Here is a 23,862-nt window from a genome sequence, read left to right as displayed (position 1 = left end):
GGCAGTATTATTTAAGAGGGCAGGGAAGAAGGAATGGGGTATAGAGGAGGTGTAGGATATTTTTCTAGTGTGTAATTAACCGTTAGCAAAAGAGAAGTCTAATAGGGATGCATCAAACCTGGTAAATGTGTTTGATCTCTCTGATAAGGAAGAAAATGTGGAAGGTACAAGAATGCCCTCGATAAATCCCACTAGTTAACACAGTCAGCCTTGGGCAGCTCGAGTACTATTTGGAGTGAACTGCAAGGCAGTGGACAGACAGGTAGATCTGGAAGTATGGGTATATCACTTACTGAGTTAGGCTCACAATTACAAGAGCCTATAGATTTATCTTTTTTTTTTTTTTTTTGGCAATATAGAGGCAGTGATATATGCGGAAGTGGTATTTATACGTTAAATTCATGATAACAAAACAGTAAAATTGCCAATAAAATCTTTAATAGGTTTTTAAAGCCAGGCAGTAGCCTACTTGTTTGAACAATATTCAGTCTGCCAGATTTTCACTGGAGCCATGAATTTAAATAGGCCCTTGGCAAACGCTACAGTGAGATTTGAACCTGAGTGAGTGCCTGGTCGAGCTGGGGAGCCCAGCTGGCCTCAGAACAGATGCACTCCAGGGAATGCCAAGGCCGGTGCTGAAGCCAGAGTGGGCAGGGAATGGCTCCCTGTAACAGAAAATGGGAGAAAATGAGATCGTAAAGTGAAAGGCATTAGAGAGAGCGCCTTTTGTAGATCAGGAAAGGAGTCTGCCCCTACTTGCCCTGCAAGATCATTCAGCAAGGTAGGCAAAGGAAAAGCTAGAACTCGGGCCTCCTTCCACCGTATTACTGAGGGTCTTTAGAATATAAAGTTAGGTAATAATTCGTTGTCTCTTTTGGAGCGCGTTAAGAACAATTGTGATGAATTTACATAATTGGGGCTGTGAAGCTTAGTTTGTTTGCTCTTCGACCATCAGCTGGCATATTAAATAAAATCTTTATTTATGAGCTCCTTCGTCATCTGCCTAACTAGTACTTTTCATGTCCTCAGTAACTTCGGGACCTGCGAGTCTGTGCTTCTGGCTACCACATCACCTGCATCCACAGGCCACCGAGTGTCCCCAGTGTGTGTGTGACCTGCCCCTGGGCTTTGAAAGCTGTATGCTGTGACTGGGACCAGCTCCCCTAGCTCTGTCTAGAACATGTATCCTGGGTTTAACCACTTCTCATTTCTCTCTCCTGGTACAACCCTAGTCCAGCCCACTACGGCCGCTTCTGACTGGACTTACTGTTTCGCCCTGCAGTCTGTACTCCACAGTGTCCTGACTGTTCTTTCCATGAGGTCACTTCAAGCCCTGCGTAAAACCCTCCAGCAATGACTGTTTCCCATGTAAACTTGGGATAAAATGCGCACAGCAGTGTGTGCCCTGCACTCTCCTTCATCCCGGTCTCCCTTCTGGCTTCCCTCCTCCTCTGCTCCGGAGTGGCTCAGGCATCTCCCTGCCCCATGCGACTTGCCAAGGTTGGCCTGTCTTAGGGTTGGCCCTTGTACTGAGGTTTCTTCTGCCCCAAATCCCCTTGCTCCAGATCTTCCCAGTGGTTCCTCCTTTTCATTATTCAGATTTTAATGCCACCTCCCAAGAGGCATTTCCTGAGGACCTTAGGCAGAGCAGCTGCCTCTCTTCTCCATCATCCTCAGGCTTGGCTGCATGGTAGAATCATTTGGGAAGTTTAGAAAAATGAATGACTGCTCAGGTCCCTCCTCAGACGAGTTAGAGGCTCACTGGGGCTAGCAGCCCTGCTTTAATGCATTCCTTTATTTTGTCCTCTACAGAGCGGTTATCTGATTATGGGATCATCTTACCTTTGTGTTTGTGCCCATTGCCTGCCTTCTCCACAAGAATGTCGTTCCTTGAGGTCATGGAATCTGTCAGTCTTACTCAAGGCATCCTCAGTGCCTGGGGCATTGCCTGGCATCTAATAGGTTCAGGGTACATATTTGCTTGGTGGCCTGAACAGTGTATATTTGCAAGGTATTTGGGAGGAAGATAAGAGCTGGAAGCCCCAAAAGTATCAAAGATATGAAAATCATGGAGGCCAAAGGTCTTTTGATAAACTTGCCATCACAAGACAGCCCACTTCTGTTGGGGTTTGTTTCCTTGACATTCACAGATACTTGAACCTGGGTGGTCTGGTGGTTGGAACCCCGTTTTTGGAGTTAAGATTTTCCATTTATTTTTATCTCTGCCATTAATCCTGGACAATTGTTTGGTTTCTGTTGTAACACACAGAGGAGGGTTATAAGAAGTTATTTTTGCGAAGCACTCTTGTGGTTAGGAACCTTAAGTCAAAGTGGTAATTGGATTTTGATATGGTGCATTGTCTACAACCAAACTTCCTGAAGTCTGAACAGATCAGATCCTTATGTGCAGTTGCTTCAACTTTTGTAGCCACAGAGTTGGCCTGGAGATAGGAGCCAGGCGGGAGATGAAAGGGACCACATGGGGTATAAGGCACTGCTGAGCGAGAATAAGCAACAGCCAGGAGAAGAGAACTGGCGGTTATCCACCTTGGATCCCAGAATCAATGTGATTCTTTCTGATCGTTTGTTTCTGTTTTCACTCCCCCCACCCCGCCCCATGCCTGCATCTCTTATTCAGTCCTTGTGCCACTAACCAAGTTTAGGTCCTTGCTGTTTTATTTCAGATAAATTTTTTTTCTTATAAAAATAATTCAGTATATGTATTATTGAAAAGATTAGAAAATAGAAAAAAACACTTAAAGTTCTAATATTTTAACTACCTAGAGATAACCATTGCTAACACTTTTGGTGTATGTCCTTCAAACTTTTTGTATATCTGTATAAAATATTATTTTTGTCCATTTTTAACAAAATGGGATCATTTTCTATATACATTTGTATAACAGTTTTTACTTAATAACATGAATTTGTTTATAGCAATTTGTAGTGGTTGGATAGTATTCTGTGGACAAATGTTCCTTTATCTAATCAGTCACATATTGTTGCATATTGAAGTTGTTTTCACTATTATCAACAATGCTGCTTGAACATCCCTGCAGATAAAATTTGCACGTGTTCATTAATTATTTTTTAGGATAAATTCCTAGAAGTGGGATTGTCGTGTCAAAGACTGTGGGCCTTTTTAAGACTCTTGCCGTGTTGCCCAATTGTCCTCTGGAGAACATAGCACCGTATACTCCCATCCCTTTGTCATGTGGGGCCCTTCTTTCTCTCTCAGGCATTCATGACTCTTCCCTGGATTTAACGAACACATCTCCCCAACTCCAGGCTCTTCTCCTTCCAGTTCATTTAACACTCCTCTGCCAGATTAAATGGTCTGAAGCACAAATTCATCACGTCATTAAAAATCTCAGACTTTTGTCATCTCAGGACATGAGCACGATACCTTCCATTGCACTTGCCCTCACTCTGACAAACTTGCACTTCTTGTGGCTCTTCACCTCCCGCCTTCCTTTCTTGGTTCTTGGTTCATCATCTGCCCCTCTGGGCCACAGTTCTTGGGGAACAGAGTTTTCCCTTTACATCTGTGTATTCCTAGCACTGGCCCATGCCCGGCAGGTGTAATAGGCACTGAAGCCCCTCCCTGCTGTTGGTGTCTTCTCCGTCCCCTACCTCCCATCTCTGCTTGATCGTGTCTTACCTGTCCTGCAAGACTGATCTTACATGTCCACTTGATCACATGTTCCCCTTGACATCTTATGTTCCTAATTTCACTAACTTTCCCCATCTCCTCCTTTCTCTCAATTTAACAATAATCTTTCCCTCCTTTGAATTCATTGAGTAATTTATCTCCAGTTCTCTTATGTTACCAGCTTTCCCATAATATCTTAGTTTTCAGTCTGTATTCTCTATTATATTTTAAGTATAGGCTAAGAGCTGTCCCTTGCAAAGTTGAGAAGTGGGAGAGAAGAGACCTAAAGTTACGCTACTATAAAGAAGCACTGTCCTCATTTTGGTGTGTATCCTTCTAGTATATTTCTGTATATGTAATAGATCTGTAATCTTACATTGTCCTAAGCATAATGTACAGATGCAATCTACTTTTAATCTCTTTCCTCTTTGGCTCAGGATTTCATACTGGTATCTAGTGTTTTAGCTGTTTTACCTGGACTTAAAGGAGTTGTACAGTTGGTGCTTTTATAAATGAATTTCAGAAGGAGAACAACAGCTCTACTGGTTTGGAAAACAAAAATGACTTGCTTAAAAAACCTCTGGGTCCAGCCCCGTGGCTCAGCGGTTAAGTGCACACGTTCTGCTTCGGTGGCCCGGGGTTCGCCGGTTTGGATCCCGGTTGCGGACATGGCACTGCTTGGCAAGCCATGCTGTGGTAGGTGTCCCACATATAAAGTGGAGGAAGATGAGCACAGATGTTAGCTCAGGGCTAGTCTTCCTCAGCAAAAAGGGGAGGATTGGCAGTAGTTAGCTCAGGGCTGATCTTCCTCAAAAAAATCCGAAAACCAAAAAAAAAAAAAACCCCAAAAACCTCTGGTGGTGTCAGAACCGTGAAATAAAGTAGTTAGAAACCTCCCCTCCCCTGATCTCTGAATGGTGTAGCCTATGAGAATGTGACTTCTGTATTTGCTTCCATGGTAGCTGACCCATGTCCTATTCTTAGCTGTTGCAGGTGAGCATCAGTGTCAAGTACTGTTCCTGAGATACTAGTCCCAGAGTTTATCAGAAATGTGTGATTTATTTTAGAGGGCATCTAACATTGTCAGAGAAGTCTTGGAAGTTGAGGGTGGAAAAGGATCTGAGCTCACCAGCCAGGTCTGAACTTGATTAAGCTTGCATTCTTTGTTGTAACTTATGCTAATACCCATCAAATCTGTAAAGCAAGACTGAAGTACTGTTTATATGAAAATATATATATATAAATGTTTTTAGATATCATGCTGTGAATGAATACAGTACTGTGTAATTATTCTGATAGCCTTCTAGTCAGATTATCTTGAAAATCCAAAATGATCTTGATGAACAGTAAGACATTATGATTTCATGGTTCATCTTACATACCTCCTACATAGATGCATAATACTTGTATCTAACAGGATTACCAAATTACATACCTTTTTGGTGTCTGTAACATGCCTAAAATACCAGAGTATTCGTTGGCCAGTTATGGTTGTGAAACCACGGTGACATTGCCAAGGAGGATTTGTTCATGCACATAGTTAGTCTTCAGGTTTCTCATACCATTTTGAGAGGTAAGATGCTCTTTTTATTGTATTTAAGCCTTTCTTTATTCAAGTCATTAAACTTAAAATATCCCTTTTGTAGATAACATACTGTGTGATTCGCTTTTAACTAATCTACCATCTGTGTGGGGATAATTTAGCAAATAGGATTGTTTTCTGCCTTCACAAACTGCCAGCACGTTAGACCGGTGAGCAGTGTAGCTGTGTGGTCGTTGGTGCCTGCTCAGAAGGGTCATGGGGCGTGAGGAGTGGTGGTGAGAAGAAAACAAACAATCAGAAACACGTTTCTCCTCTGTACTGCCTCACTGGTCTAGAGAATGGTGAGCGAGCATCCCTGATTGGAATGCTCCCTGGCGGTTTCATTCACAGCTGTAAGTATCCTTTGTTTAAAAAGTCCCCAGTCTGTGTTTCCAATTCTTGGCCTCAGTCAGTTTGCTAGGGCTGCCATAACAAAGTACCACAAACTAGATGGCTTAAAAAAAAAGAAATTTATTATCTCACGGTTCTGGAGGCTAGGATCAAGGCGTCGGCAAGGATGATTCCTTCTGAGGACTGTGAGGGAAGATCTCTTCCACGCGTCTTCCCCAGCTTCTGGTGATTTGCTGGCAGTCTTTGGTGTTCCCTAGTTTGTAGAAGCATCACTCTAATCTCTGCCTTCATCTTCACAGGCGTTCTCCCTGTGTGCATGTCTGTGTCCAAATTTCCCCCTTTTTTAAGGATTCTAGTCATATTTCATTAGGTGCCCGTTCTACTCCAGTATGAGCTCATCTTAACAAATTACATTTACAGCAACCCTATTTCCAAATAAGGTCATATTCTGAGGTACTAGGGCTCAGGACTTCAACATAAATTTTTTGGGAGACACAGTCAACCCATATCAGCCCATTTGTACTGAGTTCCACACTGGTCCTTTTGGTTTCCTGCTGGACGCCATACTTCAGTGTCCAACTGGTACCGCAAATTTAACACAATCAGAATTGGTCTTACTCTCTCACAAGTCCCTTCTCTCTTTTTCCTTTTTTATTCTTTATCATCATCTCACTCAGTTATCTAAGTTAGAAGTCTTGGGAATAACTTGGACTCTTTCTTGTCCCTCAGCCTCTGCCATACCATCGCTACCAAGTTTTGTCCTTCCTGCCTCAACTGTGTTTTCTAGCCTTCCGTCTGTTTTTAGTCTTCCTGCTCTAGCTCTGGGTTAGACCTCTGCTGTCAGGCTGTCTCCCCACATCTCATCTTTCTTCTGTTAAATTCGTCTTCTGTTAAATTCGTCTTCTACACGAGTTCCTTTTCTAAAACAAAAATCTGAACCTGATATTTATTAACTCTAAAACCTTCAGTGACTTCTCACTGCCTGCAAAAAAGACAAGATTCTGTAACTTGGCTTTTAAGGTGCTCAATAGGTGGCTGGCATTACAAGTCAAGCCACTCTTTGACTCCTCATGACCTATTAGATACAATGTCAGTGATGCCTATGCCCCTCTCTGAACACAGCACACCCCATTTGTCATCTCTATACTTCGCTGTGTTCTTTCCTCAGTGTGGAATGACCTCTCTCTACCCTTCTTTCTTCTCTCCATCTTCCCATATCAGTTGGAATTCTATCTCAAATGGAAATCAAGACACCTGGTTTTTAGGCCATTTTTTAAATGCCAGAAGTCAATTGTTTCACCGTATACGAGTTATTAACTACTTCTAGTTATCTCAAAAGTAAAAGGAGGAGGTTGAAGTAGATGATCTCTTAAGATCTTTTCAACTTCAAAATTTGTTCTTTAAATGCTACAGCTCCTTGCAGCATTCTCCAATTTTTCTAGTCAGAATAAATCACCCTCCTTTTGTGCACCTTAGTGCTTTACTTCTTCTTTTTCTTTTGACCCTCAGCTGCTGCGTTCTGATGGTATATATGCGCATGACTACCTCCCCTCCCCACAACAGGTTGTAAACTCCTTGAGGCCAGGTGGGAATGTTTGACTCAAACTTACTTCCCTTCCCTTCCCACCCCTGGTGTTGCTTGCCCATCGATTCTCAGTGAGACAGGCTGTATGGTAGAGGATAAAATGTTCTGGGCAAATATTCTTCTGTTAAACATGCTGTTCCTGAATGTTTCCATGCATTCGGAAGGATGTATCTTGAATGGGAAATGACATATAGTGTATTGAACACACCATGAGTTTTTCCTTTCTTTGTGACATTATTATAATCAGGTGACATTCTGGGAAACAGCTAAGTTAACTTGGTAACATTTTGTATAAAAATATGTTCTCTCGGGGCTGGCCCCGTGGCCGAGTGGTTAAGTTCGCGCGTTCCGCTGCAGGCCGCCCAGTGTTTCGTTGGTTCAAATCCTGGGTGCGGACATGGCACTGCTCATCAAACCACGCTGAGGCAGCATCCCACATGCCACCACTAGGACCCACAACGAAGAATATACAACTATGTGCCGGAGGGCCTTGGGGAGAAAAAGGAAAAAATAAAATCTTTAAAAAAAAAAAAATATGTTCTCTCTGTAAGATGTTGAGAAGTGATTAAGTGTTCTGTGAAACATAGGAAAATACTCCTGTTGTCGTCTTCCCTCTATATCCTCCAGAGACTTGGACGATCTCAATGGATCATTGGATTATTTGGACAATTAAATTTTAAAATACAAAATCGAGGCAAAGAACATTTCTAGGAAAGCTTTTGTGAATTTGTTTACTTCTTGGAAGTCAAAGCATCTGTGGCCTGTCATGCTGTTCCTGAAGGATAGAGTTGATCTTGTCATGACCTTGCTCAGAAACTTTCGATCATTCCTTATTTCCTAGAGAAGACTGACTGGGCCCTTTGCTTGTCTTCAGGCCCATCTCTGGTCCTGTACTTTTAATCTCCCTAGCTTTCTTGCACCTGTCTTTCTGCAGGCGTGTCCCCTGCCTAAAATGCCCTCCCTTCTACACCCATTACTACATACCTGAATTTCACTCATTTTTCACTACCCAGCTCACATTCCGTTTCTGCCACAAAGGCTTCTTTCATTTCTTACCAGAATTCTGTTTCCTATTGGTCTCTGTCTTATGATTTGTCTGTTTTGTATACTGTTTCTAGACCAGTGTTATCTGCCTCACCAGACTAGAAGTTCCTTGGAGTCACATTTCTAATCTTATTTATCTGTATTCCACCCCCTGCCCCGCAGCATCATCACTAGTTCAGTCGACAAGTGGTCAATAGATATCGGTAATGAATGAATCTCTGGGAATCATTTTTTCATGGTGTATAAAGGTATTAATGAGTGTCAAAGCTTCTCTATTTTGCTATTACAAAATCACATCTTAATCTAAAGTATCTAAGCCTTAACTCTAGAATCTAACAATATGCCTGAAACAAAAATGATATGTTGGGTAAAACAGTTACATTTGAAATTATAATGCATTTAATGTGTCACCATATCCTCAAACCTGTCATGTCTTTTCGATTCTGTACATTGTTATTTCAGTCCACTCTATATAAAGGGAAATCTTAAGTGTTTGTCAATGTTTCTAGGTTTGAGTTTTAATTTTTGACAATGACATTTTCTTTTTCTCTTTAGTGTATATTTGTGTATGCTTTTATTTTCCACAAGCTACTGACTTTATGCTTTGTGCTTGTTTTATGTTGCAGATTAATATCCTTTCAAGAATTTGTAGCATTTGAATCTGTGCTGTGTGCCCCAGATGCTTTGTTCATGGTGGCCTTTCAGCTGTTTGACAAAGCTGGCAAAGGAGAAGTTACTTTCGGTAAGGGACGTGAATGTGTGTGCACCTAAGAAAGCTCAGACTGTGTGAACATTGTTTTTTTCCCCGAGAATGAAGCATATGGAAATGCTTTTAAGAATTTCGTGTATCCCTTTAAACAAAGATATCTCAGTGTTTTGGAGCTCCAGTTCAAACATCTCCCTATTTGAAAAAATAAGTTTTGAGTTTAGTAATTTGGATACTCTGGGTTAGTTTTAAGATGAGGGAAGACACAGCATGACTTTTTCATGAGAGTCATAGAATGTGAGAGCAAGACAGGGCTTTTATTCATCCCCTTCACAATCAGTAGTGCTTTGCACTGATAGAATGAAGATGTTAGCAAACTGCCCAAGAACAGAAGGCACTCGTGTCCCAGTACTTGGTGTCCTTCCCTTGTCCTCATAGAGTAGCCTGAGGCCGGGGGTGCTGCACAAGGTGGTAGTTCAGAGTGATAGGTGAAGAACCTCGTTCTCCTCAACAATGCGGCCCCCCACCTGGGTTGACAGTGCCTGCTGTGCTGCTGCCGTCTTTATTTTGAAGGGCAGAAGCATCTTCAGGGAGATTAGCTGCCAAACTGCAGAAAACTCTGAAGTTTTTTAAGTATTAGAAGAATGGGAAGACCAGGAAGTGGTGGGGCTGTGGTAAGTTCTTTTTTAAAAATAAACTGGCTACTAAAGATGGATTTGACAGGAAGTACCATGTTTCCCTTGGACCGTGTAGTGTCCGGCATGTGTTGTCTGTGTGTGTGACCCTGCTAGAGAGAGCCTCACCCAAGAAGAATTTAGGAGCCCTTTTGTGCATACAGATTGTGCATTCAGGGGAGATGGCTGATGTGTCCATTTCAGTTGTCTTTATTTGTAGTTTCCCATTCATTCAGACCTCTTGGGCTTGTCTTATATGATGGATTGTGGGAAATGTACAGATGAGGGGAAAATACAGATGGTGTAATATAGAACCATCTGTTTTGGAATTAGTTCTGGAAGGGTTCTGGAGTTAGAGAGACTTAGCTACTTCCAGCTCTGCCACTTTTGTCTCTGAGCCAAATTAATTATCCTCTCAAGTCTTTATTTGCTTTATCAGAAATGAAGATAATACATCAAGTATAGGTAAGACAGTATGATAGATTTATTCCAGCAGCCATCCCCCTCCCCCACCCATTCCTCCATGGCCATTTGGCATGACAGTTATTTAAGGCTAGATCCACTGGGGCAGAGACAAAACCACATATATTTGCCTGGTTTTGTTTCACATAACCTAGAAGTTCAGATGCTTTCTGTTAACACTTCATGAGGATTATTTAATATTTAAAAATCCCTGGAATAATTTTAGTTTTTTCCTTTTCCATCACCTAATTCCTCTTAGCATCACTGTGACCACAACTTTTCAGTGGAACACCAATAAAAAATGTCCCCATTAAAATCTTCGAGTAATAAATGAGCAGCTAGCTCGTGGTGGCATTGATTTACCAGTGGAAGCCAGTTTGATGAAAATGTTATGATAGCGTTTCCTTGGGATGAACAAAGAAAACCCTGTAAGTTTGACTGGGTTTAGTGCAGGTGTGGTCTCTCTCGTCTCCCTCCTTTCTGCAACAAGTCTGGAAGGAGGACTGGGAGAAAGCTAGGCTAGAGACGGGACAATGAGGAATGGACCTCAGATGTTTTCCTTGACTCCAATAATCTTCCCTTCACGGGCATGAAGTGGTGAGCTCTGTTGGCACCAGCCACACCACTGGCCGGGTGGAGGAAAGAAACAAGAGACCAGTGCAGAGAGGGCTGTGTGCGTTAGTGTGATTACAAGAAAAGAACAGGCGAAGAAGCAGGATGTAGGAGACGGGAGTCATCTGTGAACTGTAGAACGAAGAACAGTCGCGTGAGAATTCTGTTTCTGCTGCTTATTAGTGGTTTGTTGATGGGCAAGTCAGTTCAACTTACTGAGCCTTATTTTCCTCATCTTTAAAATCAGGGTAACAACCTACCTTACAACACTATGTAAGGACTAAAAGATCTACCGCATATAAAGGTGCTGTCTAGAAAACAAAGCCCTTTATAAAAATAATATTACTAAAAGAAATAACTCAAGAGAACAAAGGATTTTATGTTTCTTCTTTTTTTCTTGTTCTTTGGAAAGCCCTTTATTTTTAAACTTTCAGTTTAATCACTGGCCAGTTATTCAGGAGTTTCCTTGCCATTTTTTCTTTGTTGAACAGTATCCTATCTCTTAGGACATAGAGATTGAAATAAGAAATTGGGGCTTCCAAGGAGCTAAAATTATGGTTACATCATCAGTTGCATATGACTGTTGTCAAAGAATGTACAGCCCTCCGCCCAGTACCCTGCCTTCCCCAGGTGGTTTGTTCCACCATCTGCCTGTTTCACAAAACATAAACAGCACATGTCCCCTATCCATTTATGATGAGCTGATGGGGTCCTCACCCTGCGGGTACCATAAAATGTAGCCTGGGCTTTTCTGAGCTATTAATCCCTATTTAGGATTAAACTGAAAGAGAGATGCATAGTACAAAGAAGAGACCCAAATGATCATCAAATTGCAAAATAATAGCTGACTTTTTTTTTAAGAGGGATGATTTCCTTTTTTTTTCTTAAAGATTGGCACCTGAGCTAACAACTGTTGTCAGTGTTCTTTTTTTTTTTTTTTTTTCCTCCTCCTTCTCCCCAAAACCCTCCCAGTACATATTTGTATACTCTAGTTGTGAGTGCCTCTGGTTGTGCTGTGTGGGATGCCACCTCAGCATGGCCTGATGAGCGGTGCCATGTCCGTGCCCAGGATCTGAACTGGCAGAACCTTGGGCCGCTGGAGCAGAGTGCGTGAACTTAACCACTTGGCCCTGGGGACGGCCCCTATAGCTGACAACATTTTTCATAAGGTAGGGTAGATTCATCCAGTGGAGATGGGTGCTGTGTATAACAGGCTTTTGTTCAAGTAAACAAAATCATTTCAGGGATGTGGCAGCCTAGGGAGTTTAGTTTCAACAGCAGATATGTTCAGAAGAAGCTAGCAATAAGTATGTTTTCTGGGAAACTCATAATGGGGTTGAGGAAATTAAAAAAAGAAAAAATGGAGTTGGGCAGAAAAGAGGACTTACCTGGTCAATCCTGGTCTCCTAAAGCCATAGTATTAAGAGAATTCCAACCTGTGACCTGGCTGTCTGTTGATATGAGGCTCTATGAGGTCTGTATAGTGGCACGGTTAGCTCTGGTCACTTCCTTAGCTCCTTGTAAACCTTCACCCAAGAATGACTCTTTGTATTTCAGAAGGTTGTCTACCTGGGGGTGCATCTTTGGGAGGAGTAAGCATGGAGCATGAGAGAGGAAGGGCCCCTTTTTTACCTCCGTGATTGGCTCAGTCACTTGTCATGGGTGAGCCTGGTTCTCCCCCTATACAGAGTTTCATCTGGGGCCCTCCCGTGGGCGGTAGGGGAACTGGCGAGTGGCCTCAGATCCCTTGTGTCTCCCGGCTTTGCGTTTCATCAGAGGAAAGCACTTACACTCTTTATCTGTTTACATATTGCGTTTCCACATACGAGCTTGTTTGAAGCAGGGCTAGTATCACTAAGCTCAGTAAGCACTGGTGTTTGTCAACAAGCTGGCAGTTTCATGCTCCCGCTAACGCTGATTCCGATACACTAAACAGAAATCCAGTGGTGTGAGGGGCAGATAGTCAAGTGTCACGTTTCAGTGAAACCTTGCCCTGTTTTCTCTGAGGCCTTGTTTATGTTTACCGTATTTTCATGTTTGATCACTCCCTGAGTTTGCTATAATGAAAAGATCTTGATTAGGACAATTTTGTTCCTTTGATATCTGGTTCATTATGTCTCCTATTTCTTTTGAGGGAAAAGGTATCTCCAATATTCTTGTTCTCACTGTTTTCTTATTCTGATGCCAGATATATTTTTAAGTATTTTGACATATCAACAGGTGTGTTACAGGATATCAGTATAAGTGGGAAATGCTACTTAATAATTTGTGATTCTGTGTGTGTAGAGAAAAAATGTTTTGTTCTGTTTTCATTTGCATTTTTAGCATATTATATGATAGCGATTTTTTTACTTTTAACTTTTAAAAGTATACTTTATTGAAATATAGCATACATGCAGAAGATGCATAAATCATAAGTATACATCTTGATGAATTTTTTGCACAGTGTATATACTGTTTTATCACCATCCAGATCAGAAAGAGAATGGTACCAGCACTTTACAGGTCTTTTCTCAGTTACTGGCCCCTAGTCCCAGTGGTAACAACTGACATTGATCCCTGTCATTTGGTTTTTGCCTGTTTTTAAACTTAATAAAAATGGAACAATATAGAACATACTCTTTCATTCTGACTTCTTTTGTTCTAATTTTATTTGTGAGATTCATCCATGTTTTTGTTGTGTGTGCGTTTAAATACTTTGTTCTTTTTCTTTTCTCTATAATATTCCATTGTATGACTCTATCCTAATTTATTTATTCTTTCTACTGTTGATAGGCATCTGCACATTTCCAGTTTTGGTTGCTGCAAATAATGTGCTTTGAACATTCTTTTACATATTTTTGGGTGTGTGGGAGGTGGGACGTGTGTGTGTAGGCATTTCTAGGAGACCTGCTGGGTCATAGAAAATGGGAATATTTAGCTTCAGGAGATACTGCCAAACAGTTGTCCATAGTGGTTGTACCAGTTTACTTTCACACTGTCAGTCTATGAGAGTTCCAGTTATTCTACATCTTTAACACTTGGTATTGTCAGTCACTTTTATTTTAGTAATATCTCACCATGTAGCCTTAATTTGCATTTCCCTGATTGCTAATGGGTTGTGCAACTTTTTTTGTCTGTCTTTGAAAGAGGTGAACATCCTCATGGGATATAAAAGAACTTCGTGAAAAGTGTGAAGACTCATGCAGACAGAGGTGTTGTGTTCAAAATGGGCTTGGAGGTGGGGTGGAGAGAGGAGGATTTGAGGTGGAGGAGACCACGTGAGCAAAGGCTTAGAGTGGAGGGAGCACGGTGAGGTATGGGATCAGGGCCTCACAGGGAGTTCCTATGACAGGAACTTAGGGAGGAGTACAAGATAAAATTGTAGAGATAGATTCGAGTGCTGCTAAAGATGACCTTGAATAACTGGGAAAAGAGATTAATTCTTTCAGTCATTCAACAAATACATTTATTTATCCAACATATTAGTTTAGCAGACTTTTATTGAGCAACTATGATGTGCCAAGCCTGTTCTAATTGCTTGAGATATATGAGTAAATAAAACAAAGATTTCCTCTTTCATGGAGCTTACAGTCCAGCAGGGGGAAAAAAATAAAAATAATAAATAAGTAAATTATATAGTTTGTTAGGACATAAGTGATGTGGAAAAAATAAGTAGAGCATGGTAGGAGGTTTCAGGAGTATGAGAATAGAGCTGTCCTAAATCGAGTGTTCAGGATTGGCTTCATTGAGAAGTGACTTTGAGCACAAATTTGAAAGAGCTGAGGGAATTGTTCATGTAGCTATGGAGATGGAGGAGGGAAGAGACTGTCCCAGCCAAAGGAACGGCTGTCGCCCAGGTTTGAAGGCTGGACTGTATTTCGCAGGTTTGAGGAACAGCAAGGAGGACCCCTGTGAACTGAGTGAGGCAGGGGGGGCCTGGTAAGAGAGGAGCTTGACAAGTAACAGGTCTGATTAAGTAGGGCCCTGTAGGCCAAGACTAGGACTTGGACTTTGATGGTAAGTGAACCCATTGCAGGATTTTTTTCTTTTTTTTTTTTTTAGCGGAGGAGTGACGTGATCTAGTTTATGTTTTAACAGGATCTCTCTGGCTGCTGTGTTAAGAATAGACCATGGAGGGGCCACAGTAGAAAGAGAGAGGACAGTTAGGAGGCTATTGCAGTAATCCAGGTGAGGGATCCTGGTGGCTTGGACCTGAGTGAGGTTAGGGATAATTTTTTTCTTTTTTTCTTTTGAGGAAGATCAGCCCTGAGCTAACATCTGGTGCCAATCCTCCCCTTTTTGCTGAGGAAGACTGGCCCTGAGCTAACATCTGTGCCCATCTTCCTCTACTTTATATGTGGGACGCCTGCCACAGCATGGCTGGACAAGCAGTGCGTAGGTCCATACCCGGGATCTGAACTGGCAAACCCCAGGGCGCTGAAGTAGAACATGCGAACTTAACTGCTATGTCACAGGGCTGGCCCCATGATAGGGATATTTTGAAGAGAGAATCAACAGAATCTCTGATGGATTGGAAGTGTTATGAAAGAGAGAGAGGAGACAAGAATGATTTCAAAATCTTTGGCCAGATCAAGTGGAAGACTAGAATTATCAACTGAATTGGGGAGGACAGCAGGCTTGTTGGGGGCGTGATGGGGGAATACAGGAGCTTTCTTTTGGATGTGTTTGTTTGATGCCTGTTGGATATCTTCATGAGAATGTCAGACAGGTACATAGATAAGTGTGGAACTGGGAGGTAGAAGTTTGGAGGTTTTTGGCAAATAGACGGCGTTTGAAGCCATTTAACTGGATGAGATAAAAGACTAAGTAAAGACAGGGATAGCTCTTGAATGCTTACTATGTTGTAAGTCTGGAGATATAGCTGTGACAAGACTTAAACATCCTTCTCTTCAGAGAGCTACATTTTAGGAAGAGAGACAGCAAGCAAATAAAAAATGTAAAATGTGATGTCAGGATGTACTGGCTGTAATGTAAAGTGGGTAGGTGGGACGGAGGCTATCTAAGCAGATCTGGAGGAGAATCTGTGAACACTGAGGTGACGTGATGTGCGCTGTATTGCAGGAAGGGTTGGAGCTGTGGGGGTCTGGAGGTGATGGTCACTTGGGAGGTACCACAACAGTCTAAGCAGGGGTAGTGGAGGCCTGGACTAGACTTGTATCTCTGGACCCCTCCAGGGCCATTCTTAAGGACGAATCATATATGATGTGGCTGCTGATTGGCTGTGGGGTGAAAAGGGGGTCAAAGGAAAGGAAGAGGGATCTGGTAGTAGCTACTGAGCTTGTCCTGCTCCAGAATCCTGTGGTTTTACACAATCTCTTGAGAGAAGGAGTGTAACCATCCTTTGAATCTTTAAATTTGTTGATCACCTACTATATACCCACCCTTGGGCTTAAGTGCCTTGTATGTAATTTTTTATTTAATCCCCACAATTTAGGAGATCTATACCATTATAATTCTCTTTTTTCTGATGAGGAATTGGCCTTGGGGGGAGGTTAAGTAACTTGTCCACAGTCCTGGAGTTGACCGTGGTAGAGCCAGGGTGGCAGCCTGGTGACAGCCAGGTGTTGTTCACTATGGCATACTGCCTCCCTCTGGTGGTGGGTATGCTCTGTGAGGTGGGCCCTTCCTTCACAACCTAGATAGGTGCCAATTAGTCCATGCTGGTTTCTCAGTCTATATCAGACATTAGGGGGATTTAACACTCCTTCGCGAAGAAGTAAAGCACAGTAAGCAAATGCCTTAGTTAAGATTTTGTTTATATGGCCATAGTGGAAAGTAATTATTAGGAAGAACGTACCTGGATTAGAGTTCTCAGTATACATAGAAAGTTGCCTCGGTCACACAGACATCCAGGTAATTTGTTGAAATGCCCTTTACGTGGGCTTTACCCAGGAAGCTTTCTCGTTTGATGTAACAGAATTCCGAGTGGACAGGGAATCACAGCGTGGGGGTGGGTGGGGAGGTGGTCTTTTACAGGTTGAGGGTAGTAGAGGAGGCCCTTGATTGGAATGTGCAGCTTAAGAGACGTGGGTGCCATGTGATGGAGCACCCGCCACAGGGCTCTGAGCAGTTTTTATTTGATAGGAGAGGCAATTGGGAGTCCCGCAGGGCCCTTTCGAGGACGGAGACAGGATAGAAATGATGCTTGGGCAAGGTGGGTTTTGTTGCATTAATTGGAACGTGGGGCAAAGCCTGAGGCAGAAGTGCCTGTGGTCATTGTGTAGGCTTCCAGGCCCTCTGTGAAGCAGGCAGATCATCACTCCCATTTTGTCAGTGGAGGAACCGAAAGTCAGGGTTTGAAAGGGCGTATGGGGCCTCTGAGCACATTGGTGCAGACACGTTGTAAATGGTTGTTTTTCAAACACTTTTATTTTCCCAAGTTTCATTTAATGATTCTGGGAGAACAGAGCATTTTCATTATGAATTTTAAGAAAGTATGTGTGTGTGATTAATGAAACTGTTAATCTGATATATTTAGTGCACCCACTAGTCATCGGTCTTTTCATGATGCTATTTTAATGTTAACTATTCCTATTTATCAATATTTCTTCAGTTGTTGAATCTGCAGTAGGCAACAGTAATGGCCTAGCTCAGTAGTGATGGAGGACCTGAATCTTACTTTTGTCTAGTGAAAGTCACATTTGGACCCCTGAAAATTCAAAGTATGTTCTATACCATAGCACTTCCTTAGGTTGAAATGTAAAATTTTTATTTGCATGATGCCATTACATGTTTTTCTCTTCCTTTGACTTCTTTATCTTTTCCATTACAGTGAACAAAATTTCATGAAATGTTTTTAATGCAGTTTTAAAGTTGTCATTTTTAGTATGTGAACATAAGCTCCCAATTTCGTTAAGTATGTGGTGGTGGTGGCGGCAGTGGTGTGTGTGGGTCTGCAGTTTTTAATTGAACTTTAAAGACAAGGGTTCTCAACTCTGGGGTTCTGGATGAGTGTCAGGGAGTCCATGAATGGCCACAGTTGTTAGTAATATTTTGTCTAAATGAGCATTTGCTCTTAGTAAATCTCAAAGGGCTCAGTGATCCACTGAAAGATTAGAACTGCTTTTTATAGAGGGACATATATCTTATTTAAGAGTTTTCCAGCACTGCTGTTAAAAACTTCAAGTGTAAGATAGTCTACACCCTGTACCTTACTGGGAGTCTTTGGCTTGCTCACTGCTTCAGCTGTCATTTGGCCTGAAATCCGAAAGAAACTAGCCCAGTCTTCCTCTTTTATTGGAATCTGCAGTGGCCTCTTGTCCTTTAATCATCACTATTGAATGATATTGTAAGTTTGGGTACTTTATAGTGGTGTATCCTATTTATGGTAGTAAGCATGTGAAAAAGGATTCTCCTACCAGACAATCATAAAGCCTACAATTTTTAGTTTATTAAGGCTCCTAGAAGTCCTACAGAAAAATAAATCTCTTTAACTTTGTCAGACTTATTTGAAAAAGACCTTTCTTTTATGTGTGAGACCTAAACAAAATCCACAGAACTAATGAGGCGATTTCTAATGTCCTTTTCTAGCTAATTCTCTGACATGTATGTTGGTGTTTGGAGGGGCCCTTTCAGGGTTCACAGTTAGATTTTGTCCAGGAGCACCTGCTGTGATGAAAATGAAGTTGTTATGCTCTGGGCAGTCAGACAGGCTAGATGACATGAGGAAATATGTGGAAACAACCCACTTCAGTCATTTTGATTCAGGTTGCAGAAAATGAGAGTTAAAAGTATGGTAATGAGAAGTTTTGAAGGTAAGCACCCAAATTTAATACTAAATATAAAAAACTAGAGGAATGTAAATATTGAACTAGAAGAAGACAGAACTTTAGCCATCATTTTTTAAGCTCACTGGAAAGAAGATCATTTATTATTATCTTTGTAAAGACACTTGGAAAACGAAATATTCAAAAGGATAACTGAGGGGGAAAATGGTTAAGAGTCGGAAAGAGCATTATTTGGGGAAAGTTCTTTGTTACTGATTCTGATTTTGGCATTTCACAAAAATAATGTGTATTGTGATGAAAGGAACTTATTGTCCTAGAGTAGATTTTATTTTATATTATTTTGGGACCCAAGTATATTTTCTTATATACATTCCAATAGAGAACAAGAATATTGAGTAAGAACAGTGTGAGTTTTGAAGTAAATAACCTCAACATTGATAGAATTGTGGCATGCCTGAGTATTGAATGTGTTGTCTGAGATCCCAGAGACTGTTCAGAAGCTGTTCCAGTTCATTGGGTCAAAAATCCACTATTTACGAAAAGCTAAATACGGATTTGCACGATTGACCATAATGGCTTCAATTTTGAAAGATAGTAGTATCAGAGAACACTTCCATTTGGTGGGATAATTTGAGAATCGTCCATGCTCAAATGGCTAAAATATTGTACTTTTTGCTACTTCATCACTCCATTTTAAAAATAGAGTGGGGGTGGAGGGGAAGGCCTGTTGAGAAGGTGGAAGAATGTCAATTGGAGAGTAAATCACAATAACCATGTGAAGCCACTCCTTAGTTAACTACTGCCTGAAGGTTACCTGTTCTTTCGAAGACTGTCAGTATGGAGAGGCTGTGTTGGGGGCTTCTGCCCCTGGTGTGTGTGTGGGTGTACACACGTGTGTGTGCTTGTGTAAGGTGAAGGGAGAAGAGAGCTTGTGAATAGGAAAGAAGAGGTGGAGAACACAAAGCTCACAGTAAATCCTAAAACTTGAAGCACTGGGAAATTTTGACTATTTTAAACTGTACTGCTCACTTAAAAATAGTAAAATTATACCATTATTCTTTCAGTAAGAGAGAGAGATAAAAATACAGTTTTTCTAAATTGGAAAATTTGCTGTAATTTTGCTGCTAATGACTGATTTCTTCCAACAGTTGCAAGGCAGTTTTTGCTCTGATAGGTTGATAAAGGAAACAAAATCAAGAACATATTGGAAGTTCTCAGAGAAAATTACAGTTTAGGTATATGTTGGGGGTTGATCGTTAGACATTTTAATTGAAATAAAACAGTTTTATACTAATATGGATGGGATCACTGTGGGTGTACATTTGTAGTACATCTGCTCTTGCAGCATATAAGTAGGGTTAACTGTATGTTAATGCTTTTGCAAGAAAATTATTTTTGATCACATCCGTCTAAGGGAGCTAGCTTAGGAAATTGGTTTTTAAAACAATATAGATATTATACTTGCGTTTAGAGAATGAATTAGAACTCTTTGTACTGCTTTAAAAATTTCAAAGAGTCGGAATTTTTTGGTTGTGTTCTTCTCTAGTGGTAACGAAAGTTAACACTAATTAACACAGTGGATGATTAAAGCAAGCTTACACATCTGGAGAGTGACCACGGTCTGCTCTGTGCCTCCAAACACTGTTTTAACTGACCTTCTTTTGATATTATGAAAGACTGCTAACGATTTATTCTATCCAATTGAAAATAACTTTTTCTAGCAGATTGAAAGCATCCCAGTTGGCCTCTCTTGCTGCTGATTTGGGTAATGCATGTGATAGAAGATTAATGTCAAATGCTAAATGTCTGCCAGCCATTAACCTTTTTTGTTAACAAACATTTGCTATGATGACTTAAATAGTATGTTAATCTTGAGGATTTATAGATCCATCAGATTATAGAATAGGAAGGATTCTTATCAATAAGGCAGACCACACGTTCTCATTGTAATAGTGTGAAGGTGTTCATTACAACTGTGGACTCCCTGGCTGCATCTCAAATCTCCCCAATCAAAATCTCTGGGCGCGGGGCTTGAGAATGTGTTTTGAACAAGCTCTTCAAGGAAACGTGGTTCGTGCTGCAGTTGAACAATGGCTGGTGTAGTTTATGGCTTTCTTTCATGGATTGTGGAAACAGAGAGGGGAAGCTGACTGGTTTCATTGGAACCACAGTGTTAATCTTCCAGTGCTACTAGAAGGATGATGTTCTTTTCTAGGATGCCACATGACCTCATATCAGGGTAGTCTCACTCTTCTCTAAGTACAGAACCGGAAGAGTTTTAAATTAGCCCTAATTTTTACATATGCTAACACTATATTTGACTTCAATATAATATTCAGTTCAGCTTGCCTGTGTGTGTGCGGTATGTCTCTGTGTGTGCTTGTTTTTTGAAAGATACTTACCATCACTGTGCCTATATGTTCAGAATAATAATACTAAAAAGTTTACAGGGGCTTGTAGAGAACTCAATTTTAATGAGATGGGCTGCGTGTGTGAAGTACTTATTCTGTACTTACTCTGTTTTAATGGCACCCATTTTCCCCCTAGAACTTCCTTGAGCGAGGCTGAATTGTAGCCAGAATACTTCTTTCCTCTTCAAACCATTAACTGTGATTAATATAAAAAGGCACTTGTCAAAAGGGTTTGAAATGGCAACCTTGATGTTGGAGCATGTGGCAATACTGATGGGTCTGCATCCACTTACTCCATTATGTTATTTAACTTACGAATTCAACAATTTGTCTTTTGCTCCCTGCTTAAAAGACAATGGCCGTATAAGCTGTTGTTAACCAGATCAGCAGGGTGGAATATTATTTCCCTTCCAGGGAAACCACAACTTTCTTTGAGGATTTAGCACACGTTAGAGAAAGCACCCCAGTGAAGCTGTTCAGAGAGAAAGTGCAGCCTTTCAGTGACTCTCCTTTGCCCCTGAGAGGGCTTACTTTGAGTTTAACAGAAACATCCTTTTGTGTTTATTGTATTACTGAAATTTTTAGGATCCATGAGAGCGATATTATGGCTCAGTGTTTGAAATAATGTAGCTTGATGAACCTTTTTTATTTTAATGGGAAACTCGTGTTCATTGATTTGCAGCTTCAAAAAATGAATATTTTGGAAATTAAAGTACATTAATTTAGTTATTCTGTATGGAAACAAAAACGTAGAAAGTTAAAATTTGCATAAGTGAAGACCTTGATGATTTCAGATTATAGTGTGGTGGAGGTTAAGGAGTAAGAGCCCATAGAATTTGTAAAAACATTCAATCTAACCACTTAATGGCATGTGCAAGTAATTTGCCAATTAAATATTTGTAGTATCTGAAAAATCTTCAGAGTAAAGAGTGGAGGTTCTTAATCTTTCTTAATTTCATACTTTCAGAAACATAATAGAAAATTACTTAGTTTTTGATCACTTTTCATTCAAAATTTTATTATATGAGCTAAGAGAAGGATGGATTTTAAATATTTAAGGAAAATTATTGCTTTTGGAGAAATGTGTAAAATATGATATTTCCGAATCATGCTGTACCTAATTTTTTTTGTGCCATTTATAAATATTTGGTGCCCAGATAACAATTTTCATAATAATTAAGACTTTAGATTTTGGAGTTTTACCATTGTAATGGTCACCTGCTATGTTTAGAACATTGCATGAGGCCTGCTTAGCTCTAGAACAACCCTCTAAGAAAGATGTTTTATTCCTATTTTACAGACTGAGGGAATTGAGTCAGGGTAAGTAATTTGCCAAATGTCACTCATTAGTAAGAGGCATTTCTGACAGTCCCAGGTTTTTTGAAAAACAGCTTTATTGAGATATAATGCACTAACTTAAAGTGTGTAATTCAGTGGTTTTTAGTATATTCACAGATTTGTGCAACCATCACCACAGTCAATTTTAGAAGGTTTTCATCACCCCAACAAGGAACCCCATACCTTAGCAGTCCCCATTCCCCACTCCCATTTTCTCCTACTGCCTCCAGTGCTAGGCAACAACTAATCTACTGTCTGTGTCTATGGATTTGCCTATTCTGGACATTTTGTATAAATGGAATCATTTATATGTGTTTTGTAAGTGGCTTCTTAGCATGTTTTCAAGGTTCATCCATGGTGTAGCATGTAACAGTACTATATTTTTATTGATGAATAATATCACATTGTTATGGGTATACCACATTTTGTTTATTTATCCTTCGGTTAATGGACATTTGGGTTATTTCCACTTTTTGACTATTATGAATAATGCTGCTGTGAACGTTTGTGTGCAAGTTTTTTGTGTGGACATACGTTTTCATTTCTCTTGGCTATATACTTGGGAATTGCTGGGTCATATGGTAACGATGTTTAACTTTTTGAGGAACTGCCAAACTGTTTTCCAAAGTGACTGCACCATTTTCCATTCCCACAAGCAGTGTATGAGGCTTTCAGTTTCTTCATATCCTCACTAACACTTGTTATTAGTGGAGGTGAAGTGGTATCTCATCGTGGTTTCGGTCTTCATTTCCTTGATGGCTAATGATGTTGAGCATCTTGTCATGTGCTTATTGGTCATTTGTGTGACTTCTTTGGAGAAATGTCTACTCAACTCCTTTGCCCATTTTTAAAATTGTCTTGGTATTATTGAGTTGCAAGAGTTCTTTATATATTCCAGAGTTCTTTATCAGATACATGCAAGATTTTTCTCCCATTCTGTTGTTTGTCTTTTCACTTCGTTGATGGTATCCTTTGAAATACAAAAGTTTTAAATTATAAAGTCCAATTTATGTATTATTTTCTTTTGTTGCTTATGTTTTTGGTTTCATATCTAAGAAACCATTTCTTAATCCAGAGTCACAAAGATTTATGCCTATGTTTTCCTGTAAGAGCTTCACAGTTTTAGCTCTTATATATGTAATGTGAGATAGGGTTCCAACTTCTTTCTTTTGCATGTGGATTTCCAGTTGTCCTAGCATCATTTGTCGAAAAGACTAATCTTTCCCTATTGAATTGTCTTGTTACCTTTGTTGAAAATCAGTTGACTGTAATTGTAAGGGTTTATTTCTTGACTGTCAATTCTATTCCATTTTGTCTGTATGTCTATCTTTATGCCAGTACCACACAGTATTGATTATCGTAGCGTTGCAGTAAATTTGAAATGCAACTTTTTTTTTTTCAAGATTGTTTTGGGTGTTCTGAGTCCCTTGAATTTCCATCTGAATTTTAGGATCAGCTTGTCAATTACTGCTGAGACGCCAGCTGGAATTTTGATAGAGATTACACTGAATCTATAGATCACTTGGGGGCTTTTGCCGTCTTAACAATATTAAGTCTTCAAATCTATGAATATAGTATGTTTTTCCATTTATTTAGGTTGTCTTTAATTTCTTTCAACGTTTTGTAGTTTAGACTATGTTTTGTATGTCTTTTGTTAAATTTATTCTTCTGTATTTTATTCTTTTTGAGTTTGTTATAAATAGGATTGTTTTTCT

At 40.4% G+C, this 23,862-nt stretch overlaps 1 protein-coding gene across 2 annotated transcripts in view; it reads left to right on the top strand.

Moving 5' to 3' along the window:
* Window positions 1-23,862, top strand: part of SLC25A13 (solute carrier family 25 member 13) — a 195,997-nt gene that overhangs the window by 64,004 nt on the left and 108,131 nt on the right. For both annotated transcript variants that reach the window (XM_023639244.2, XM_014739147.3), the window contains exon 4: window positions 8,841-8,956. In XM_023639244.2, the coding sequence (XP_023495012.1) occupies window positions 8,841-8,956 (116 nt within the window). The remainder of the gene's footprint in view (window positions 1-8,840; window positions 8,957-23,862) is intronic.

Source organism: Equus caballus, chromosome 4, assembly GCF_041296265.1.
Source record: "Equus caballus isolate H_3958 breed thoroughbred chromosome 4, TB-T2T, whole genome shotgun sequence".
Classification (NCBI taxonomy): domain Eukaryota; kingdom Metazoa; phylum Chordata; class Mammalia; order Perissodactyla; family Equidae; genus Equus; species Equus caballus.
Note: the sequence above shows the minus strand (reverse complement) of the source record. Positions and strands in the feature narration are given on the sequence as shown.